The 22,105-nt window shown below is 39.9% G+C and overlaps 7 protein-coding genes across 13 annotated transcripts in view; 5 read left to right on the plus strand and 2 right to left on the minus strand.

The window, feature by feature from the left end:
• The window catches only part of LOC104822634 (protein indeterminate-domain 11-like), a 3,601-nt gene extending 2,334 nt beyond the window's left edge, over window positions 1–1,267 (plus strand). For all 4 annotated transcript variants that reach the window (XM_010553908.2, XM_010553910.2, XM_010553911.2 and 1 more), the window contains exon 4: window positions 274–1,267. In XM_010553908.2, coding sequence (XP_010552210.1) covers window positions 274–1,141 — 868 coding nt within the window. In that variant the 3' untranslated portion in view covers window positions 1,142–1,267. The remainder of the gene's footprint in view (window positions 1–273) is intronic.
• A 1,833-nt stretch (window positions 1,268–3,100) lies between these two features.
• Window positions 3,101–4,953, minus strand: LOC104822637. 3 transcript variants are annotated; one of them, XM_019203571.1, is made up of 4 exons: window positions 4,862–4,953; window positions 4,708–4,763; window positions 3,638–3,862; window positions 3,101–3,249 (listed from the first exon to the last, which is right to left on the minus strand). In XM_019203571.1, the coding sequence occupies exon 3, from the start codon at window positions 3,843–3,845 to the stop codon at window positions 3,639–3,641; it is 207 nt and encodes a 68-aa protein (XP_019059116.1). In that variant the 5' UTR covers window positions 3,846–3,862; window positions 4,708–4,763; window positions 4,862–4,953; the 3' UTR covers window positions 3,101–3,249; window position 3,638. The 3 variants fall into 3 exon arrangements, with proteins under 3 accessions (XP_019059116.1, XP_019059117.1, XP_019059115.1); XM_019203572.1 differs by lacking the exon at window positions 3,101–3,249 and adding an exon at window positions 3,947–4,016 and having other exon boundaries at window positions 3,326–3,862; XM_019203570.1 differs by lacking the exon at window positions 3,101–3,249 and having other exon boundaries at window positions 3,326–3,862.
• Window positions 4,954–4,991: 38 nt separating this feature from the next.
• LOC104822636 (mediator of RNA polymerase II transcription subunit 9) lies at window positions 4,992–6,826 on the plus strand. 2 transcript variants are annotated; one of them, XM_010553914.2, is made up of 6 exons: window positions 4,992–5,473; window positions 5,566–5,628; window positions 5,778–5,858; window positions 6,118–6,176; window positions 6,270–6,349; window positions 6,484–6,826. In XM_010553914.2, the coding sequence occupies exons 1-5, from the start codon at window positions 5,072–5,074 to the stop codon at window positions 6,325–6,327; spliced, it is 663 nt and encodes a 220-aa protein (XP_010552216.1). In that variant the 5' UTR covers window positions 4,992–5,071; the 3' UTR covers window positions 6,328–6,349; window positions 6,484–6,826. The 2 variants fall into 2 exon arrangements, with proteins under 2 accessions (XP_010552216.1, XP_010552214.1); XM_010553912.2 differs by having other exon boundaries at window positions 6,550–6,826.
• A 175-nt stretch (window positions 6,827–7,001) lies between these two features.
• On the plus strand, window positions 7,002–8,286 carry LOC104822638 (LOB domain-containing protein 22-like). The gene has a single exon (XM_010553915.1). The coding sequence runs from the start codon at window positions 7,233–7,235 to the stop codon at window positions 8,037–8,039; it is 807 nt and encodes a 268-aa protein (XP_010552217.1). The 5' UTR covers window positions 7,002–7,232; the 3' UTR covers window positions 8,040–8,286.
• Window positions 8,287–8,569: 283 nt separating this feature from the next.
• Window positions 8,570–14,892, minus strand: LOC104822639 (protein ROOT HAIR DEFECTIVE 3-like). The gene is made up of 23 exons (XM_010553916.2): window positions 14,621–14,892; window positions 13,832–13,972; window positions 13,659–13,725; window positions 13,473–13,575; window positions 13,140–13,210; window positions 12,968–13,031; window positions 12,809–12,874; window positions 12,613–12,660; window positions 12,465–12,527; window positions 12,320–12,376; window positions 12,037–12,195; window positions 11,885–11,953; window positions 11,690–11,781; window positions 11,438–11,516; window positions 11,132–11,297; window positions 10,886–11,010; window positions 10,525–10,787; window positions 10,340–10,436; window positions 10,075–10,236; window positions 9,884–9,988; window positions 9,642–9,736; window positions 9,450–9,546; window positions 8,570–9,184 (listed from the first exon to the last, which is right to left on the minus strand). The coding sequence occupies exons 1-23, from the start codon at window positions 14,622–14,624 to the stop codon at window positions 8,948–8,950; spliced, it is 2,430 nt and encodes an 809-aa protein (XP_010552218.1). The 5' UTR covers window positions 14,625–14,892; the 3' UTR covers window positions 8,570–8,947.
• A 908-nt stretch (window positions 14,893–15,800) lies between these two features.
• Window positions 15,801–18,635, plus strand: LOC104822768 (pentatricopeptide repeat-containing protein At3g13880-like). Its single transcript, XM_019203550.1, has 3 exons — window positions 15,801–16,396; window positions 17,022–18,246; window positions 18,447–18,635. Exons 1-3 carry the CDS (start codon window positions 15,981–15,983, stop codon window positions 18,501–18,503), a joined length of 1,698 nt encoding a protein of 565 aa, XP_019059095.1. The 5' UTR covers window positions 15,801–15,980; the 3' UTR covers window positions 18,504–18,635.
• Window positions 18,636–19,850: 1,215 nt separating this feature from the next.
• Window positions 19,851–21,935, plus strand: LOC104822640. The gene is made up of 3 exons (XM_010553918.2): window positions 19,851–20,239; window positions 21,247–21,340; window positions 21,556–21,935. The coding sequence occupies exons 1-3, from the start codon at window positions 19,900–19,902 to the stop codon at window positions 21,626–21,628; spliced, it is 507 nt and encodes a 168-aa protein (XP_010552220.1). The 5' UTR covers window positions 19,851–19,899; the 3' UTR covers window positions 21,629–21,935.
• Window positions 21,936–22,105: the final 170 nt, after the last annotated feature.

The following is a 22,105-nucleotide window of genomic DNA, read 5'->3' on the forward strand; positions in this document are numbered from 1 at the left end:
ACAATCCCAACCACAAGACCTATATATATATATATATATATATGTGTGTGTGTATACGTATACATAATATATTTCTCTTAGGGCGATTTCTTTGAACTGGCGACATCTCAATTATAACTAGTGTTTTTAGTCATTCTTTTGCCAATGCAAGTTTACCATCCACATATCATATATATACATAGCTTCTATATATATATATATATGTTATATACACATTGAAAAGATGGATCATTTTAGTAACACCATTAACCATATGTGTTGTTTTGAGAGCAGGAGGGATAGTTTCATAACTCACAGAGCATTTTGCGATGCATTGGCGGAAGAAAGTGAAAGGGCAAACCCAACTCATCAACCAAACCCTATCTCGATCCAATCTTCTTACCAAACTCCACAACCAAACAATCCTCCTCCTTCTTACAACAACGTTGTTAGCAATAGCGGTAGCAGTAACAACAGCAACAATCTCCATGGATTCTCCATGAAGAAAGAGCAAGAAATTGACATAAACTTCACTCACCCTCCTTGGCTCTCCCCTCCTCCCTTTCCCTGCTCTAAGGCGGAGACTCCGTCCGTTGTTTTTCCCTCGAACCCTAACCCTAGCTTCGCCGCCGCCGGAGCTTTATTCCCCTCCTTCCACCGCCCCTCTCCTCCGTCTCCGGCCTTGTCGGCCACCGCATTGCTCCAGAGAGCCGCTCAAATGGGTGCTACGACCACGACTCCTTCTCCCGCCGAAGAGATAAGGTCGTCATCAAGTCACGCCCTCAAGACAACAATGGCGGCTGTGATGACGTCACCGTATCCGGCGTCGGGGTTTGGATTCTCGGCCAGCGGTAATGCCGACAACCCTTCTATGTTTCAGGGCTACAACACGATGAATCCAGCGGCCGGTTTTGAAGCCTTCGACGAGAGCTTTGGTGGGTTCTTGAGGGCAAACGCCACGACGGCGGCGGCGTCGGTGGCTCCGGCGGTCGGAGAGAAGTACGGCGGTGGCAGAGGAATTGGAGAAGGGTTGACGAGAGATTTCTTGGGGCTTACGCCATTGTCTCATAGCGAAATTCTCAGTTTTTCGGATCTCGGAGACTGTTTCAGTGGCAATGCTTCTGAGCAGCAACAGCGACGTGACCACTCACAAAACCCTTAGATTATGATATATATATATATATATATAATCTTTTTTGTTTCTTTATATATTATATCAGTTCACTTGTGTATATATATTCTCGAGAAAAAGGAGAATCACCATGTTGCAAAAATTATATAAAGAAATTTATTAATTTCTTTCGGATACTTTGGTTTTATTTGTGCAAAATTATGTGTATCTAAACCGAAATAGATCCATTTGCTACGGATATATTAACTAGGACGACATAAGGGCTATCAATTTAATGAACATTGATGTGTATGAATTGGTTACCATTTATTTTCGCCATGCAAAAAAAACAACGCTACACGTAGCAATTGAATTAAATGAAGACTAATATAAGGTCAACTCTCATATAAATATTCGATTTTCGTTTTATAATGTGGGAAAGGTATATACACGTATACATACGTACATATCTACGTGATTATGAGGAAACTAGTAATTATACGATTTTAAGAAACATATGAGAGAACAACATGGGAATCTACAAGTTTATATGTATTTTTTGAAAATTCTCGAAATAGTGGAAGTCCATTTGTCGTTTTTGGACAGAAGAACCAGCTTGGTTTAATAATATAGTCGTTGATAACTTAATCAAAAAAAAAAAATATAGTAGTTGATATGTAAAATACACACACACACACACATTTTATACCACATTTTTTTTCGAATCGATTGTCTCGAAAACATTTACTTTAAATTTAAAAACCGGCTGAATTACCCTTTTACGGTTAATAAATAATTTGTTTAAAAATAAAATCGCTTGCGAAACTTTTTGCATGACATTTCACGTGTGATTTGCCGAAATCATTAGCCGATATTGACAACCGGAGAAAGCAAATATGAAACGCATCATGAAATGTGGCACATGGAAAAAAAAGTGGCATTGGGATGTGCCATTGGATTCTCTATTGTGGGGAAAGACATTTGTGGGACATGGATGGATGCATGCGATACGAAAAATATTCTATACTCAATAAATTTGAAAACCCATTACAAATTATATATATACGATGTGTATAATATACTATATTATATTATATTATATCATGGAGGTACAAGTGGGATCCAACAAAAGAGAAGAACATGCATATCAAGTTTTGCTCGGTGGAAAGTTTGCACACAATAAGACGCATGCCAGCAACCCTATAATAATTAATATAATCATATGATATGATTTATTATCAATCAGATCGGACGGTCCACGTATTTTAATAAAAATTTATATGCGAGAGCGATATTTCAAGGTTATATTATGGTGTGTAATACTTTGGAGATACTGTGATTTCCTAACAATATGTTCGAATATGGTAAAACTAGCGAAACAAGGAGTTTAGATATTAAAAAAAAAAAACAAGTATTTTTGTCGTACAAAAATACATACAAAACTTATCGCAATGCAATTTTAGCCTATATATTCTACATGTTATCATATATATCGACTAAATACATGGATTAAATATCAACAATATCTAGGGGTGACCATTTCGGGTTTCGGTTCGGTTATTTCGGTTATAAAAAAATCATACCCAAACGGTTATATAGATTTAATCGGTTTGGTTCAGTTCGGTTTCGGTTCGGTTATCATATATTTTGAAAAAATAATATTAATCCTACATAAACTTCAAAATATATATCCAAATAAATGCACAAAATGATTAATCCTCTAATAAAATTGTAAAAAAAATCTAAAAACTTCAATAATTAGGATAAAAGTTAAAAACATTAAATTTTATGGTTTATTGGGTGAAATATATAAGGTTAAAAGTGAAGTATAAAAAAATAATATTAATAATAACGATGGTAAAAATTAAAATATTTAAAAAAACTCAATAACCGTTCGGTTAACCGCGGTTATTCGGTTATTAACCGAACCGAACCGAACTCGAACGGTTATTCAACTTTTTCAACCGTTCGGTTATTAAGAAAATAACCGAACCGAACCAAACCACTCTTATTTGGTTCGGTTCGGTTATTCGGTTAATAACCAAAATGACCACCCTAACAATAACCACCTTAAATATGTGTAGCCCCAAAGTGGATTAAAATTGGGGGTACGGTATATATATATGATAATCCAAAGGAGGATCATATGCTATTGTTACCTGTCAAAAAAAAAAATCCACATGAGCTTAATTACTTCATTCATATTTCGCATGATCAAAAGATAAAACTACAACATCTAAAACTGAATTACACAGATTAATAAAGAGTAAATGTTCATATAACTGAAGAGAATTTCATGGAAAATCTATTCAAGGTTCAAGTTTGAAACTTTGCAATCAACCAATGGCAGATACAAAAAGCTGCAAACTTCGACATTTCAACAAGATTTTCCCGCAAAATCGCCTCTTTTTGAGGCAAATCCATTATCAGATATGAAATCTACACAACTAATTTCAGCAGCCCTTTGGATCCTCCGAAATCTAGATGTAGTCTTTTTTATTGAACTCGGAAACTGAGGAGAAGAATAGGGTAAGCCGGGAAATTTACTTTACTTTGCAGGAGATTTGTCGGAAGCTTCGTCCTTTGGATCCTGCTTAGAACCAGACACAGCGGCAGAGGCGGCCACAGTCATGGCAGCTGCCGCTGCACCAAGCTTTGCACCACCTGCAGCCTTCATTGCACCGGCGACCTTTGCAAAAATGGCCACTCCCCCTACCAGAATAGCTCTCAATGCAACCGTTGGTTTCACCGCCATTATTACCCAAACCAACCCTGCCAAAAAAAAAAAAAATCGATACTTTCCGACATGAATACATATCCTTCCAACCCTGAGAATTTCGACAGTTTGAATCGAACCACAAAAGGCATTCCAAGATGAGGAAGAGAAGCGTTTCTTGTCAAAGCAAGCCCCTTTTTTTCCTTTTACCTTCAAAGAAGAATGGATGGATAGGAAATCACGGCATATTTCACTTATACTAGGATTCAAGTGTAAAACATCGAAGTATATTTTCCCATAAACCCTAACAAACACAAGGATGTGCCTAGGATAATCGAAAGCTAAATCCGGGTCGTTCTCTTAGCTAGTTCAAGAAACAGATTTCTATGAATCCCAAGCCGGGTGCTTATTGGCATGTTGCCAGATTCAGGAGATCTGAGGTGTATTCATGAGCAAGATCGAACCTTTTGAATCCAAGAATTCAAGGCCATGGCTCCAGCATCTAAGCAAAACAGAGAACATCCAAACGCCAGGAACATTTTCTTACATAGTTCGCAGTTCTCACTCAAATCAGAGAAGAAATCTAATTAATGGTCAAACACAATGATTTCTTGCCGCTTCTGCAGCAACATCTCAGGGATTGCCAGATGATATTCAATCTCGAATCGAGCCCGAGAAGCTATCCAAGTCGATTCCTTGAATCAAATTATACCCGTGAGATGAGCCCTCTTTCACTCTCAGGCAGTATCCCTCGGTTTTCTACACAACCTGGAAATCACCTAACTTTTCTACCACTAACGCCAGAAATCGAAACGAAAATCGCTGATTCGACTGCGAATAACAAAGAAAAACCACGCAAACCATTGAAATATCGAAACCCGTATGAAAATGAAGAACGCACCTGAGCTTTATCAAACGGAAACACAAACACACCGGCCGCAAGATACTTCACAAGTCCTAAACACAGAGAAAAGGGTTATTCAAGGCGGAAGACATACATCGAAATCGAATCGAAAGTTGAAAATTTTCGCTTCTGGGTTAATCGGAAAACTCACAGTCTCCGCCTTCTCTGTCGGAAGATTCGAGATTGTGAGGAAATGATCTCCGCAAATTTCTCTCGTTCTCACAAAGCTATTGCGTATTTATACGACGTCGTTTCGACTATGATTTCTCACACGACGCCGTTTTTGTCACTTTTCCCCGTCCTTTCCTACTAGTAGATGAAGGCGGCGGCGACGACGAGAAGACGATAGCGGAGGAGAGTGATGGATCAGTTTTCTGGAGGGAATTGGGGGATGATCCCCAACGAGCAGGGGCACGGAAACTTCGGTGCACCGGCGAATCAGGACCATCTGTTCCTCCAACAGCAGCCGCCGCCGCCGCTGCAGCAGTTTCATCATCAGCAACAGCAACAATTCCAACCACAAGACCTGCAGTTTCAGCAGTTCCAACAACAGCAATATCAGCAGCAGTCACAACAGTTCCATCAACAGCAGCAACAGCAACAGCAACAGCGTATGTTACAGTCGCCTCCTCTTATGCAGTCACCGCCGCTACAAGCTCCAACCCCGCCGCCGCCGCTGGTGCAGACGCCGTCGCAGATGCAGATGCAGCCGCCGCCGCAGCATCAGCACCAATCGCTGGCTTCTCATTTCCATCTCTACCCGGTAAAGATGATAACTTTCACTCGACATTGGCGTTTTTCAATCTCATGTGTGTGTGATATAGCTAGCTTTCATCTCTCGGTTTGGATCTGTAGTTGGTGGAGAAATTAGCGGATGCAATCGAAACTGGAACACGGGATCCGAATTCTGATGCCCTGGTTCGTTTTCTTATCTTTCTGGTCTTATATGGCTTGGTTTTTGTTGGAAAGGCAGAAAACATGGAACTTCATGGGTGTTGAGAGTTGCCTTATGTTCTTGGTTTTTTTTGTGTTTGATCATCTGGGTCTTGTCTGATTTGTGATTGCAGGTTTCTGAAATGAACAGCCATTTCGAAAAGTGTCAGCAGCTGTTGAACTCGATTTCAGGATCTCTTGGCTCTAAAACAATGGTAAAATCGAGATTCCTAGACATTTGGATCATAGTTCTACCTGTTGCATGTCTTCCCTCTCTGTCTTAAGCTCCTTGAGACATACTAAGCAGAAATGGTTTCACTCTAAATGGCAATCCGCGGAATGTTTATGTCAGAGAGATCATCAGTTTCTCCAAGTTTGTTTGATAGAAGAATGTCTTGGGAATGGCTTGCACCTCTATTACTTTAGTCTCTTGTTGAAGTTTGGTAATGAAAGATTTATGGATCTTGTTTGCAGACTGTGGATGGACAGAAGCGAAAGCTGGAAGAAAGCGAGCAGTTGCTTGAGCAAAGGAGGTGTGCTTCTTATCAGAACATGTCTTGGTTCATTTCGCTGTCCCGTCTGTTTGCTTAAAACTTGCTCTTACTTTCGTTCTGCGGTCCTGTCAGGGAATTGATTGCAAAATACAAGACATCTGTTGAAGATCTCATCAAGTCTGACCCTTAATTCCTTCTCATGCATACTTGAGGTACAAAAAACATATCCTTTTGAACTTTAATCCATATTCTTGCACAGTGTGATTGGCCCTTTTGAGGTTCGAGATGCTCATTGCCAATTCAGCATTTGCTTATGATTCCGCAACATGGAAAATTCAATGTCAAGGATTTTGGAATCGTGAAGTGTATCTCTACGACCAAATCATCTCTGACTTGGATTTTCCGGTTTCAGATAGTTCTACACCATGATGATACTCCTCTCACATCTAAGGTCTATGAATCCCGAAGAAGCGTGAAATCAGCCTACGTAGTTTGTTCCTCGTCTACATCAGAAGCAATCGATAGAATACCAAGTGGGGTCGAATCATTTCCAGGGAAATCGATGTAAAAAGTGTCATCCATGAGGCTGTAAACGGGATCTGAACCCTTAAACCAGGTATTAATCATCGATTTCATGTAAAGAATCTCAGGTTTTACTTTGAAATCTCAGCATCTGGGGATTTTGATAATGTGAAAATAGGATAGTTAGATCAGATCATGAAGAGAGAAGGTCTCTAAAACCGGTAAGCAAGCTCATCTAAACATATACTTTTTTATCTTCCAGTACATAGCCGATTTTTAGTAAATCCAGTCTCCATTACTATTTTTCACCACCATAAGGTTTGTTTCTCTCTGCACATAAGCCTTTTCCCCCCATATTCACTTCCCCTTTTTTCACATACCCTCCTAAATTTAGACAGTGCCCATGACTTAGAATTGGTCAAAAATCTCTCCCCCATCTCTCTTGTCTCTCTGTCTTATATCTGCTTGTCTCTCCCCCCCTCATTTCTCTCCATCCCTGCATTCCCTTCCCACCAGGAGAAAACTAAGGAACCAAAAAACTCGAAAACCCGATAAAGGAAACCACCAAAAAAGATGCCCTCAGGCCACTCCTCTGCTTTCCCCTCCCCTCCCAAGCCAACACCTCAACCATTAAAGCCTTCCGCCACCATTTCCAGGACCGGTAACAGCACCAGCACGAACCAGGCCTGTGCCGCCTGCAAGTACCAGCGCAGGAAATGTGCCCCTGATTGCCTTCTGGCCCCTTATTTCCCTCACAACCGCCACCGCCAGTTCCTCAACGCCCACAAGCTCTTTGGTGTCAGCAACATCACCAAGATCATCAAGACCCTTAGCCCTCCTGAGAAAGATGCCGCGATGCAAACCATCATCTTTCAATCCGATGCTCGGGCCAAGGATCCAGTCGGTGGGTGCTACAGAATCATAAGGGAGCTTCAGTGCCAGATCGAATTCACCAGGAACGAGCTTGATCTCGTTCTTCAGCACCTGGCCGTGTACCGTGAACGTGCTCATCAAGAATCACGGATGCAGGTCCAAGAACCCGAGGATATTTCCAGTTTCTCGGGTTCTTGCGATCTGAATAACTCGATCCCGTACAATTACCCCCTTCATCATGTGCAAGAACAACAGCAACAACAGCAACCGCAGCAATATTGTTCTTCAGGGAACTTTTCCGGGTTGCAAGAAGATATGTGGTGTCTACAGCTACAAGATTCATCGACTACGGTGAACATGAAGCCGGGTTTCGTCGAGGAGTGCGTGGACGTGAAGCCTATCGAAGAGGTGTCGAGCGAAAGACACGAGCATGTCGAGTTTGAGCAAGAAGGGTTCGTGGACAGGAAGCTAAACATGGCGTCTGCACAACTGATGATTTCGTCGTAGGCTTATATCTCCATTCATCTTTCATCTCTCAGCTTCTCACTGCCAAAAAAAAAAAACATTTTTTCTCGTTCCTGTCCTTTTCTCCGATTGCAGAATCTCTTTTGTAGGCTCAACGAAAATTTATTGTCCCTCCGTCGGTTCTGAATAGATTTTAATTTGGTTATTAACATTCCAAATGCTTCGCTTGTGGCCATTTTCTCATGTAATGATCTGAAGCATTCTTCAATGGAACAGAGTTCTTATGGTAGTTTTAAGATCAAACATGATACTCGCAGTGACTAACACGTGTTAAAGAACCATGCTAAATCTGAAACAAGATCAGAACAAGAAAGATGTGAACTTGGGCTTTCTGTTTCTTGTCTCATCCAATCCAAAACAATCTTTACTACCAAAGATTCTCAAATTCTGAAGACTCCAGAATTTGATGGAGAACCAATGAAATGATGATACATGCAACATGTGGAATGTTTTCACCACAACTGAGGCCTTTTCTTGTCGTCAGAAAGGGAAGAAACACTGCAAAGCCGACAGATAATAACAGTTTTAAGTTAATACAGAGCAGAGAACTTTGTCCTGAAACAACAAAATCAACATCGAAATCTTCAGTTCACAAAACCAAAAGCCGGTTTCTTCAAGAACATCCTTTATCCTCAGGTACAAAAAAACCACATCAATACAGAACTCGCAATCAAATGACCTCGTTTCGTTCTCCATCAACAAGAAGATAAACAAAATCTTTCAAACGAAATGCAGAAAATCATCCTATATTGTGGCGCCTGCAGTAAAAACCAATGCATGCCTCCGGACATGATATAAAAGCTTCGTAATCTCTATGATCACACCGAACGAGAAGTGCCCTTTTGAAGGGAATGAAAATTTGAAGCCTCATGTTCATGGTATCAGCTTGTCTAGTCTTCTTTTGAGGCATTTGTGTTGTTGGAAACTGTTTCTGTGGTAAGGCTGCTCGATGAGGAGGACGAGCCGACGCTGCTGCTAACACCATTGGTTGGAATCTTCGACAGAGTCGGAGGATTCATCGGCGGGGTGTTGTTAGCCGACGGAGCTTGCCCTTCTTCCGCGAGTTTCTTGAGGAGGTTCATGACGGTGGGAAGGAATTTGGTTGACAAGGATATGAGCCCGGGAAGCTGTGTAGCACGGCAAAACATCAGCATCTCGGATAAAATATCGAGAATGGAAGACAAACTAAGGAAGAACTTGGATTCAGGAAATGTAGTGATCGAAAATTCAATCTTTGAGATTTTTCATGAGAAAACTAGACGAATTCCTCATTTTTTCCATTGTTGTTACTTCATTGTGAATCTGAGATTTGTTATTCCAATTCAACAGGAAAGGGTAGTTCGTTATTCTCATGTAGAATCTCAGAAACAGAGAAGATGGAAGATCACTTACTGCGCCATTGCGAAATTCTCCAGAAATGTCTAGTTGCACCCACAGGGCTTTGGCAATAAGATACCCGACGAAAAGTATACCAATATACAAAGGATTTCTGCATTAAGAAGAAAACAAAGAAAATCCAATGTGACATGGAATCCCATACACGAACAAAACGAGTGAAGTCCAAACCAAACAGTGAGAGGTTACCTTAAGAGAGTCATAAATTCATTGAATCCAAGAACAACCAGTGCGAGGATTGCCCATGGCGGTGGCAGCCAGTTGTTATTCCGCCGATTGGCTTCCTGGAATTTTGTATTCAGATTCAAGAACAGAAAAAAAATTACCGAAACATGTGTTTTTCTACTATCATTCAACAAAAATCTAGCATTAGCCTGCAAGAACCGAAGCCAAGACATGTCTGAAAAGTGTGGGAAAATCATGTTTCATGCCTGGGCAGAAATGGCCTGTGTAACAGTATACTGTGTCTCGGTCTTGAATTGCCTCCACAACGATTTACATTGGACAGGAGTTATCAATGTCTTTGATTGTGGAACCTGAACAAAAAAAACGTAAAGAAAAACCCAATTTGCAAATGAGTTGATAGTAATGCCCCTATGTTTGTTTTCTAGAATCTACTCACCTGGTCCCAAGTGCTCGAAGCGAGAGGATCAAATGTGGTGATACTTGTGCTAGAAGCACTATTGTTTGTAGAATCAACCAGAGCAAGTGACAGTGTCTTCTCGATATTATCGGGTTCATCTTCCAAGCGGATTACAGCTACGACAGATAGAAGCTTCAAGGACTAGAAAAAAAGCAGGAAAGGTAATACATTTTCACGAGATTTGAAATCAGATTAAGAGAAAAGATCATGGAAAATGTTGCTAGTATCATGTAGGAGCAAATACCGAAGAGCGGGCCGTCTTCGTGATTGCTCTGATGTCCTCCTTGCCAGTCCAGACACGAGGCATTGAATCTGCATCGTGGCTGAAGATAGTTGCGAATCTGCCAAAGAAATTTTTGTTCGATCAGCAAAAAAACAGTTGTGAAACTGGGAAAAAGTGTGAAATAGTAAGCATGGATGGTACTATACCTGTCCTTCATACGCATCAACGCCCTCCCGGCTTCTTCCTTTGCCTTGGCTTCAACAACACCTCGTGCATAGTTCTCAAGGTCATTTACCATTTTACTCTTTGTTTCTTCATCAATGTCGAAAGCAGATAATGCGTCGGAGAAACCAAAGACGCTCAGTTCCATTTCCCGTCTAAGTAGTTTTCTTATTGATGGCCATGTTTCATCATTAGCTCCGTCTAAAAGGGCTTCCACCGGACCAGATAATGCTTCATTTAGTTTCGACTGCAAACAATACCTCCATTACTAAAGGTCGAAAATAGAATTTCCAACCGGAAATAAAAGTAGGGCAATCAAGGAAATCTTAAGAGTACTCTATTTACCTCATACAGTGTAGTCAGTTCAGAAAGCTTGGCAGCACGGACAGAAGCAATATGAGCATCAATATCACGTTGAAGTTTTTCCCGAGCTTTAGATGTATCCCAGTTTGCTTGTTCAATGACAGCATCTGCAGCAGAACAAAACCATATATATACATTGATGACCTAAGCTTTCAGATTCCGACATTCTATCCTATACTGCACAGTTTCTTTATTGTTTTTTTACTATAACATAAAAAAAAACTATACCTGCACATCCTTCATCGAATTGAGACATGTAAGACTGAGCACAAGCATGAGCAGAGGACGAAAACCTTTCTCCAGCATTCAAGGCCTTCTCAAAAGCAGTCTTGAAGTTTTCAAGTGTTCCAGATCTCAAATGTCCAAGCACATCTTGGAAAGCTGGTTGAACAAGCTGGATAAGTGAAAACGAAAAACGAGTATTACTATTTAGCAATTATGCAAGTCTCTTCCCTTGAAGATTTACATGTAAAATGTGTAAATCCAGCAAACCATAAATACAATACAATCACAAGTTATCGATATGTGCATTACTTGCAATAACTTTTCTAGCAGATGCTGCCGCTTGGCAGATCTCACGCCTTCGTCAAAGTATGTAGCTTCAGTGTCGTACCTAATACAAACAAAATATCGTTGGAATGGAACAAAACCCAAATCGGGACATCCATTACCGAGAAACTCTTAGAATTGAATGCATGCATATCCAAGACATGTAAATGAAACAGAGGCGACCTTATGGCCAAGAAAAAGTTGACAAAAAGAAACATATATGTAGAACATTCTTACTCTGACAAGCAAGACTCGAGGATTGAACTCAGCTTCTTTCCAAACCCGGGGATAAGAGTTGAGTGCACAGCTTCTTCCACCTGACACCACTCCTAAGAAAATTCGAAGAAAGTCTCGATACTTAGAGAAAAGCTGTACTGATATGAGAAACTGAAAGCATAACGAAAATTTTAAGCATGGATAAAAAAAAATTACCTCGTTTTTAACAAAATGAGAGAACTTCTCATTGGCAATTTCCTCACACCGTACGGTTGCAACCATGACCTACAAAAAGGGAGGCTTATGAATAACAAGGAAGCATGGAAACTGTGCTACAGTGGATGATACCAATATGCTAGCAAAGCCACCTTGTGAGCCGGAAGGTCCAAATCTTTGTTCTCTTTGATGACTCGCCAGATTTCTTCTGAACTAAAAGCAAAACCCGAAGCAGGTACTACTCCCCGTCGGTCACCAGCAAGTCCGCCGGGTGCAACAGAGTGGAAGAACCGTTGTCTCAAATTGGCAACCTTCATTTACAGCAAAGATATTGTAGCTCAAGCATTAATTCCACGTACAAGTCATCTGTCTTTGAGCAGGAAATCACCTATGGCCTTTCTATGAAATCCACAATTAATTATGATAGCAAAGTACCTGCTCTTTGAATTGCTCTTCCTTTTCTTCATAACTAGAAAGCGCAACTACTTCAACCTGCATGAAGGGAAAGACACCATTTCTTTATCCGAGCAAAAGAATAATGACAACGTTCTATTCCCAATATCAAAGAAGGCTGTCACACATTGAAAAATTCGCTTAGTGGGGTTTCTTGGTGTGCTTGAGGCTTAGGAACGGAATCCCATATCTGCATCAGAAGACAATATATGAGTTAGCATTATCAGAAACACAACTCAGGCTAAGTATTAAGTAAATATTGTTTCTTCTTTTACCTTCTGAATGTCTTCCCTCAGAACAGGTTCTAAGTTTTCCAATGGAGTCTGCCAATATCAAAGAATTAGCAACACCAACAACTCATAAAAATAGAAGAGCTAGGAAGAGAGATAATATGGTAAAGGAAGAATCGAGAAATGTTTGGTAAAAAACACAAGTTGCCACAAGAAATTAAATGGAAAAAAACAGTCATACCCGTGTTTTATCTCGTATGACAAACATTAAAGTAGTTTTCCGTGGACTAAACAACCGCATCATGACCTGTTAGCATGTAGATAAAAAAAAGTAACACGGTGTTGAGCTTCAGACCAGAGATCAGATATCCGGATAACAACAAACAGACAAAACACTTACCTGGAAGACAGTCTTTAGAAGAGGTTTGTTTGCTGCTTGTTCACGGCCAATATCATGACACCACCTGCATTTCAAATCCAAAGAACATTAAGACAGATAAAGAAATGGACAGAGGACTGACACATCAAATTAATACCAGAGGAAATAGAGGTTGTCTTGTGGAGATGCTTACATGTTTATGAGAACTATGTCCGAGACAGCAAGTGCAAAAAGAGCACTCTGCTTCTCAAAAGCCGTATCATCCTAATAGCCAGAGATAAGGGCAGATGTCAGTAAATGAACAAATCTGCATTTCCACATTCCTTTGAAAGACAGAATATAAGTTTTGAACAACTGAAAAGTAAACAAATACATGAAACAATGTATCTCCATTTGATTAAACAAATTGGTAATAATTACAACGAAAACTACATCAAACATCCACATTCAGGGAAGGTCTAAAAGGCATATAAATTGGTCACTTGTAGGAAAAAAGATGGAAAAGATAGGGAATGGGACTAAACACCTCTCCACGTTCTCTTCCATCAGTACCCTCTAAATCCATCACAAGAGTGCAGGGCTCAATTCCAGCGCATCTTGCAAGCCAAATTCCCTTAGTTGTCTGAGACCTGAAAAAAAAAAAGATTTAGCCGTTAAAGAACCTTAAATCAGAAGTTATCCTCTGAACTAGTATGTGAAGAACAAAGCATGCCTTCCTCTAAATGCATCCATTTCCCGAAAGTTTGTTCCGAACAAATGATTCAACAATGTACTCTTCCCTGCAAAATTCAAACAGAATGACAAGGATCATCCTGAAGATAAAACGGAGCCAGAAAATACAAAATTCAACAAAAAAGGTATGACATTTACAGACACAACACATACCACTACTTTGTGGACCCATAATTGAGACAACGGCATATGAAAGACCGCATTCCCCAAGTTTAACCTCCTTGATAAAATGATCAAGCCCAGTGATATTGAAGGTACCATCTCCATCGATGAGCTGAGTAGAGCAGGAGCTATCTGTATTTTCAAGTAAAAAAAAAAACAAAAAGAGTATCAATTCCATAAGCAATGCAGAAGAATTCATGATGGTATTCAAACAAATCCAGAATCTTGAAGTTCTAGTCTTGCTACTCTATTACATCTTATCATCCAACCCCCTTTTTTTTATGTTTATGTTTCAAGAAATGTCCAAAAAAAAAACAAATCTAACTGAGACACATGGTTCCAGCATTCCGATCATGTTCAAGCTGCTAACCCAGATGGGTCCTGCTTAGGATTGGCACTCAATCTTGGATATTCCATCGGTTCCTCGCATTTGCTCAGCATCCAAACAGATGTAAATCCGGAGAAAACAAGGCCACAATCCAAACTCTTTAAGAAAAAAACGTCCCACATTTTCCCGGGAACCAGACAAATCTAGTCTCAACTAAAACCTTCACAATCATCTACTACCTTCACAATCATAAGCCCACCATCTGGTGAGAAGAAACCAAATTCTCGACAGACCGATCAACACCCAAATCAGGAGATTTAAAACGAAACCCACATCATAATGGATAACGTTCAGACAAAACAGAAACTGATCAGATCAAGGAAAAAACGGATCCAAGATATCAGATGCATTTAAGACCGGAGAACCCGAGAAAGAGGGACATATAAAAGTACCCATTTTTCGTCCAGCCACGCGGAGATGGACGGAAGAACGATTTCCAAAATGCGAGGAAGGAGAGAGAGATCTCAGAGAGATATCGAGCAAAGGTGTGCGGTTCTTCAGAAACCGTGCTCGACTGGGTCTGTGAGATCAAAGCTCTCTATGAAGAAGAGAGAAAGCCAAAAACAAAAGGAAAGATTTTTCAAAGAATGCCAGACGTCCCTTTCACTATATATATATATATATATATAAACCAGGTTCTGCTTTCGATTTTCCGGTAAAATCGCAAAGGGGTGATCTTTCTTTCGTATTTCTTCACAAAGGAGAGAAATTTAAGAAGGAAATTGAAGGCTGCCTAAACGACGAAAAGGAATTTGGAGGGTTTGTTTTGGTCAGCAAACAAAAAATGGAGGTTTTGAGAGCAAATTATTTCAGTCTTTTTCATCCAAATAAACAAGCAACATGTTTGGGGAAAAAAATTAATTAAGTTTGAATTCCCATTTGTAAATTTAGATTCGATTATCGTAAGTTTACGGTCCAATATTCCCCATTTTCAACATAACTTATACATATTAAAAACTACAAAATTGATTTAAATTAAATTTATAAAAAATATAAATATTTTAAAATTATAATTCGCCTTTTAATTATTTTTACCATAAATAATTTTTAGAAGTTCGAATCTAAAATTTATGATACAACATAAGATTTTAAATCATATACGCCTATATACAAATTGAGATATAGTAAAATTATTTAATAAATATAGAAAGGTATTTGTAATTTCAACGAACATAATGGCCAACCTCATTTCAATCGTGTATAGTATGCCATTGTTGAAATATGGATTAAACTTTACGTAATTATATATTGGTTGGACCAAAAGACAATGGGTCCCACAGCATTTCCACAGCCCAAAAGGCTTTTTTGTGGGCCCACTCGCCGCCCTGGCCTTCCTGAAAAAGTTTGGACGGTGCGATCGCCGCCCCGTTTACTAATTTGTAAATCCTCCACCGTCCGATTCAAATATTAAAACAACAAATATTTTTATAATTGCTGTGGTAATATAATATAACCTTAATATTTTGCCCAAGCTCTTGCGGTATGAATTATATTATTAATAAAAAAACCGTATTATTGTAATTAAATAAAGAACATATTTTTAGTTAGTTCTATGCAAAATATAATTGTTTAATTTCAATTAACCTTTAGAATTTTCCAAAATTGATAAATAAAATTAGCTAAAAAAATAGATCATCAAAATCATTTTTTTATCAAGTAAATAATAATGTCTAAATACCGTCTAATAAAATACTAAATGACGTCGTTTTTTTTACGGGAAAAACATGAAGAGCTAACGAGTGATGGAAGAACATGCTTCTGATCTTCCGAACAAAGATTCTTTCCAACAAGAACTGTGCAGCTTCTTGCACCACTCATCTTTCCGAACGATTTGGAACAAGTTGCGAGGCTTCTCCTTCGCCATGCGGACCAAAGAGCACGGCTTTAGATTCTGTTACTTACACGAAACTCGTTCAGACAGCCGCCAAATCGGGTTCCATGGTTCTGGGAAAACTCGCCCATGCCCGTATGATCAAGACATCTTTCAATCCGTGCCTGTTCTTGCTCAACAATATGCTCAACATGTACAGCAAGTGTGGGGAACTGGGCTTCGCACGCTACCTGCTCGACGGAATGCCTCAGAGAAATATAATCTCGTTCAATTCTCTGATTTCTGGGTACACCCAGATGGGTTATCACGATCGTGTTTTCCCTATAACGCTGTTCTTGTAAACCCTGCAAGAACTCAGCAATGCCCTCCACATCACAGGATGGTCTTGAAAACCCGATCTCAGGATCAGATTCTCGGCTTCTGATAATCTCCCAGCTCGTCCAAGAAGGTCAACGATGCAGGAGAAATGCTTCTCGTCTGGGTTTATCCCGTAATCCTTCTTCATGCCTTCGAAAAGCTTCAATCCTTCTGTAATCAGTCCTCCATGGGTACAAGCAATTAAAACTCCAAGAAACGTCTGGTGGTTTGGTTTGAGCCCATGATTTGGCATTGACTTGAAGAGGTCTAATGCATCATTGCCAAGCCCATGCTGTGCAAGGCTACAAATCATAGCAGAGTATGTCGCAATGTCGGGATTCACCACCTCTCTGAAGCTTTTATTAGCAAACTGCATGTTTCCCGATTTTGCGTACATACAGATGGTTGAGGTCTTGACACAGGTAAAGTTATCGATTCCACTTCTTATGGCATAACCCTGAAGCTGCTCTCCCATTCTCGAGGCAGCAAAGTCTGCACAAGCACTCAACATGAGTGAAACAGTAAACTCTTCTGGTTTTACTCCAGACAAGAAAAGTTGACAGAACAGATCACACGCACTTTCGAACTGCTCGTTCTGAATGAAGCAATCAATCATTGATGTCCACGATAACCGATGAATCTGTAATTGAAACCTTTGAACTCTTCATGGAAATGCAAAGGCGGGGACTGAAACCATCAGCATCGACACTTTCAACCATGCTAAAAGCTTGTAATGTGGTGAAAGCATTGGAGTATGGAAAGCAAATCCATGCCCTTGTATGTAAGAACAACTTTCAGGCTGATGAGTTTATTGGAAGTGCTCTAATCGAGTTGTATGCTCTGTTGGGTTCAACGGAAGACGGGATGAAATGTTTTGGTTCAACATCAAGGCGAGATATTGCCTCGTGGACATCAATGATTGATTGCTTCATTCAGAACGAGCAGTTCGAAAGTGCTTGTGATCTGTTCTGTCAACTTTTCTTGTCTGGAGTAAAACCAGAAGAGTTTACTGTTTCACTCATGTTGAGTGCTTGTGCAGACTTTGCTGCCTCGAGAATGGGAGAGCAGCTTCAGGGTTATGCCATAAGAAGTGGAATCGATAACTTTACCTGTGTCAAGACCTCAACCATCTGTATGTACGCAAAATCGGGAAACATGCAGTTTGCTAATAAAAGCTTCAGAGAGGTGGTGAATCCCGACATTGCGACATACTCTGCTATGATTTGTAGCCTTGCACAGCATGGGCTTGGCAATGATGCATTAGACCTCTTCAAGTCAATGCCAAACCATGGGCTCAAACCAAACCACCAGACGTTTCTTGGAGTTTTAATTGCTTGTACCCATGGAGGACTGATTACAGAAGGATTGAAGCTTTTCGAAGGCATGAAGAAGGATTACGGGATAAACCCAGACGAGAAGCATTTCTCCTGCATCGTTGACCTTCTTGGACGAGCTGGGAGATTATCAGAAGCCGAGAATCTGATCCTGAGATCGGGTTTTCAAGACCATCCTGTGATGTGGAGGGCATTGCTGAGTTCTTGCAGGGTTTACAAGAACAGCGTTATAGGGAAACGAGTAGCGGAAAGGTTGATCGATCTTGAACCAGATGCCTCTGGAACATATGTATTGCTGTATAACATCTACAATGAAGCTGGGATCGAATCTTCAGCTGAGGAAGTGAGGGAACTGATGAGGGGACGAGGGGTTAAGAAAGAACCGGGCATGAGCTGGATTGAGATAGGCAGCGAGCTTCATTCTTTCATGGTCGGAGACTGGTCCCACGGGTCGAGCCAGATGATCTACACAAGTTTGGAACGGCTGTTTGAGAACATGAACTCGACTACAATGAAGCTGGGATCGAATCTTCAGCTGAGGAAGTGAGGGAACTGATGAGGGGACGAGGGGTTAAGAAAGAACCGGGCATGAGCTGGATTGAGATAGGCAGCGAGCTTCATTCTTTCATGGTCGGAGACTGGTCCCACGGGTCGAGCCAGATGATCTACACAAGTTTGGAACGGCTGTTTGAGAACATGAACTCGACTGGTTTTGAAGATGAAACTTCTGTGTATGCTTATTCTTTGACTTGAAAGATAAGTTGTCCTGGTCGTGTATTGGTTGTTTTTATGAAACTTCTTCACAAATTCTTTTCATTCTATGTGCGTATATATATTTGTATGTATATTGGACCAAAGAAATTCATGTGAAACTTGTTCCAGTTATCCAACGAGAAATATCTGATTATTTTTGTTAAGAGTTTGAGGAAAAAAGGGTAAATCCTTAATGATCTGAGCTTGCTATTATGGTTTTGTTGTTATTGGGGGATTTTGGTAGGGATGTCAAACGAGCCGGTTCGGACCAGCTCGGACCAGCTCGTTTCGAGCCAGCTCATTTTCAGCCCAACTCGTTAAGCCCATTTTTATTTGGACCAGAAAATTTCTGGCTCAGCCCAAGTCACTTAGCTCGCGAGCCGGCTCCCGAGCCGGCTCATATTTTTCTAAACACCTAAAAAAAATCATATCAAATTATATAAAATCATATCCAAATGATATATCAACATAAAAAGAACATACCAATACATCCAAATCATATTTATATTCACAATCACAATCCATATACAAAAAATCATTTTCAAATAGATAAAATCATAATTCATCCATGTACAAAAAACCATTTTCACATCATAATCCATCCATATACAATTAGATCTTAATCCATTTACAAAAAACCATCTTCAGATCCGAATCTATACATAAAAAATTATCTCCAAATCAAAATATCATACCAACAATATCAACACTTTCAAGTTTCAACGTAAATTTTTTTTTACTCCACCTCCCGAGCCAGCTTGCGAGCCAGCCGAGCTAGCCTCGTTTGGGCTCGGATCGTGGCGAGCTGGCTCACTCAGCCCATTTTTATTTGGGTTCAGATATTCTTGGCTCGGCTCGGTAAAAAAAAAAACCAACCTCGAGCCGGCTCGCGAGCTCGGCTCGTTTTGACATCCCTAGATTTTGGTAAATAGTCCGAAAGATTATTAAATTTTTCAAAACTACTACTAGAAACATTTAGGTGTTCGGTGGGGAAAAAAAATATTTTTATAAGAAAATATTATTTTAGGGATGTTGAATTTTTCTTATAAATTTAGTTTTTTTTTAAAACAATTTTTTTTTTGGTTTTGAATAAAACTAAAACTAAAAAAAATTAATAGATTGGTAGGGAATTTCGTTTTGAAATTCTGGAAGGCAATACTAATTAAGATTTTAGTTATTAAATAAAAATATTATTTTTACAATAAGTCACAAATTGAATTTTAAATCTAAACTTCAAATGAAAATAAACTTTTCAAATTATATATTTTTTTTGAAGTTACCACCAAAACGGCATGAAATTGGGCCGAAACCCAAAGCCCATTAGTTGAATTCTCTCTCGCAAGAGGTTTTTCGACCGGTGCTCGGAGCCATCGTAGTAGTCTCGACGAAGAAGAGAATGGCGACCAAAACCCTAGCCAAGGCGGGAGCTTCGCTGATGAACCGATTCCTGTCGAATCCAACAACGAATCTTCTGCAGAACAACGTTAGATCGATTCAGCAAGTGGTTCCTCAGGGTCAGGAGGTCACATCGTATCTTCTGCAGAACAAATTGGGATCGGCTCAGTATGTAGTTCCTCAGGGTCAGGAAGTCACTCCGTATCTGTTCCCGTCGCTGTCGAAGCTACAGAGCTCGCTGGATCCGCGCCCTAGCGACACTGTTTCGCTACATGAGCTCTCCTCTCAAGAGGTTTTTTATCCCTCTGGTCTTCCTTCCCTTGAATTCTTCTTACCCGAAGGTACGTCTCTCTCTCTCTCTCTGCTTATGTAGAGACGCTTTTGCGTGTATGTATGCATCTCTGCGTATGTTTGTCTGTGTATAGCTTTTGTTCTGTCTTTGTGTCCGTGGGAACTAGGTATAAGGACTGGCATTTGCTCTGGTTCTACATGAACTGAACTTTTGTTGTCATATGAATGCGATTGATAGCCTAACCGACCACCATATTCAGAGAATTGAAATGGTAATAAAAATTCAATTTTTCCGTTAGTCTTCTAAGTGAAAATCACTGATTGTTGCATTTGCTATTTGAATTGAGACGATTGAGCAAGTCATGTATCCTAAGGGCTACTAAAAACTTGTCTAGATTGTGTCTACATTTCAAAGTTTTCAGCTTGTCTGTTATGTTTGATTTTGGGTTTCTGTGTGTGAGATTTAAACGAGTTAGAGTAGTTTCTTCTATTCTGGATTCCGCATTTTGGTTTCACAAATTCTGTGTAGTAAAAGAGCTCAGTATAGTTGTTTTTCTTTGGATTTCATCTTTTAAAAAAAAAAATAAATGCTTATTATTGGGATGGATTGCTCGGAACACCTATGCCGAGTGTTGTCTTGTGCCTGCGAGAGGATAGCATATGCATGTCTATCGTAAACGAGATACAGCAGGCTGTGTGGTTTAGATAGGACTTGTTCATGATGAAGTTGGTTGAATCATGATGGTTGATGAGATTCCTTAGATTGTTATGGTTCATGATTCTGGATTCTTTTAGGTCCCTTATGGTATGACGATTATTTGAAAACTCATCTTTATTTTCTGAGTTGACCCTTTCTTGGGCTGTGTATTTATGTGACCCTGGTTAGTCTAGGCTCACCAAAAAGGCAGATAAGTTTACAGGCCTATCTCACATTGCATACAGGCACACGCGCACAAAGCCCGTGACATCGATACTACTACCCTTTCCCCCTTTACTGACATGTGGATTTTGCCGGATTGTGGTGTGTGCCTGATATTTGTGTATTTTGGTGCTGTAGTTGATTCATCAAGCGAGTCATTGCTGTTGTTTCCCAAAAGGACGTTCCAACCGAGCACTATTAGGCGCAAACGAAACCATGGGTTCTTTGCTCGGTATGTTTCTTATGTCTAATGTTCTTATTCTCCTATGGATAAAGGTTTCTTTCTCTTGTTCATCCGAAAAATCTATTATCTCAGCAGAAACCATTGAATTCCTAAAGCTTCTCTTCTTCTGAGTTTTGATCACAAATCAGATTCAAATTCGACTGCTTAGTATCAGAACTGTTTGTATGCATCATGTCTGAATCCTTTTTCTAAATACCCGACAGAAAAGCTACAAAGGGAGGGAGAAGAGTGATTGCTCGAAGAATAGCGAAAGGGCGTTCAAGAATCACAGCTTAGGTGCTCCTTCTTCGGAAATGTACTCAAGAACGATGAATCTCTGCGTTGAAACTCAGTTTAATCCTCGGCATTTGATAAACTTCCCCTACTTTACTTTTTCCGGAGATCCGAATGTTGAATCTCGGAGAATAGCGGTCTTTGCATGTCGGTTTTTCGATATATCTATCCTCAGAACACAGTTTCAGATGCAAAAGCTTGATGATCATTGATGCAAACGCAGTTGTAAACCTCAGCAGCTGCACCGTTGGCAGTTGCAACCATATCCTTTGCTCGTTATGGTCTATTCAAAATAAGTTTGCTTAACTAACCTATTAATGTTATTGTAAATGGTATCCACGTCCCTTTGACGGTCCACTACTCTTTGACCCAATTGATTCGGCATTATATCAAAAATACTTTTAATTTGCTATTTCTACTTCAAGATCTACCCTTGTGGCCAATGTGACCGAAATATAGTATGGTCACATTTTGATTTTT

Source organism: Tarenaya hassleriana, unplaced genomic scaffold, assembly GCF_000463585.1.
Source record: "Tarenaya hassleriana unplaced genomic scaffold, ASM46358v1 Cleome37, whole genome shotgun sequence".
Lineage (NCBI taxonomy): Eukaryota > Viridiplantae > Streptophyta > Magnoliopsida > Brassicales > Cleomaceae > Tarenaya > Tarenaya hassleriana.

Bases quoted from the DNA above. Each gene is read 5' to 3' on its own strand.
- LOC104822636 (XM_010553914.2), top strand. From the start codon at position 5,072: ATGGATCAGTTTTCTGGAGGGAATTGGGGGATGATCCCCAACGAGCAG. The intron at 5,474-5,565 runs GTAAAGATGATA...TTGGATCTGTAG, and splicing joins CTCATTTCCATCTCTACCCG to TTGGTGGAGAAATTAGCGGA. The intron at 5,629-5,777 runs GTTCGTTTTCTT...TTGTGATTGCAG, and splicing joins ATCCGAATTCTGATGCCCTG to GTTTCTGAAATGAACAGCCA.
- LOC104822768 (XM_019203550.1), top strand. From the start codon at position 15,981: ATGCTTCTGATCTTCCGAACAAAGATTCTTTCCAACAAGAACTGTGCA. The intron at 16,397-17,021 runs GTAAACCCTGCA...TTCTGAATGAAG, and splicing joins TTCCCTATAACGCTGTTCTT to CAATCAATCATTGATGTCCA. The intron at 18,247-18,446 runs ATGAACTCGACT...CTGTTTGAGAAC, and splicing joins TGGAACGGCTGTTTGAGAAC to ATGAACTCGACTGGTTTTGA.
- LOC104822640 (XM_010553918.2), top strand. From the start codon at position 19,900: ATGGCGACCAAAACCCTAGCCAAGGCGGGAGCTTCGCTGATGAACCGA. The intron at 20,240-21,246 runs GTACGTCTCTCT...TTGGTGCTGTAG, and splicing joins TGAATTCTTCTTACCCGAAG to TTGATTCATCAAGCGAGTCA. The intron at 21,341-21,555 runs GTATGTTTCTTA...AATACCCGACAG, and splicing joins AACCATGGGTTCTTTGCTCG to AAAAGCTACAAAGGGAGGGA.
- LOC104822638 (XM_010553915.1), top strand. From the start codon at position 7,233: ATGCCCTCAGGCCACTCCTCTGCTTTCCCCTCCCCTCCCAAGCCAACA.
- LOC104822639 (XM_010553916.2), bottom strand. The intron at 12,528-12,612 runs GTAAAAGAAGAA...CTTCTGATGCAG, and splicing joins TGAGGGAAGACATTCAGAAG to ATATGGGATTCCGTTCCTAA. The intron at 11,954-12,036 runs GTGGCTTTGCTA...CCCTTTTTGTAG, and splicing joins TGGACCTTCCGGCTCACAAG to GTCATGGTTGCAACCGTACG.
- LOC104822637 (XM_019203571.1), bottom strand. From the start codon at position 3,845: ATGGCGGTGAAACCAACGGTTGCATTGAGAGCTATTCTGGTAGGGGGA.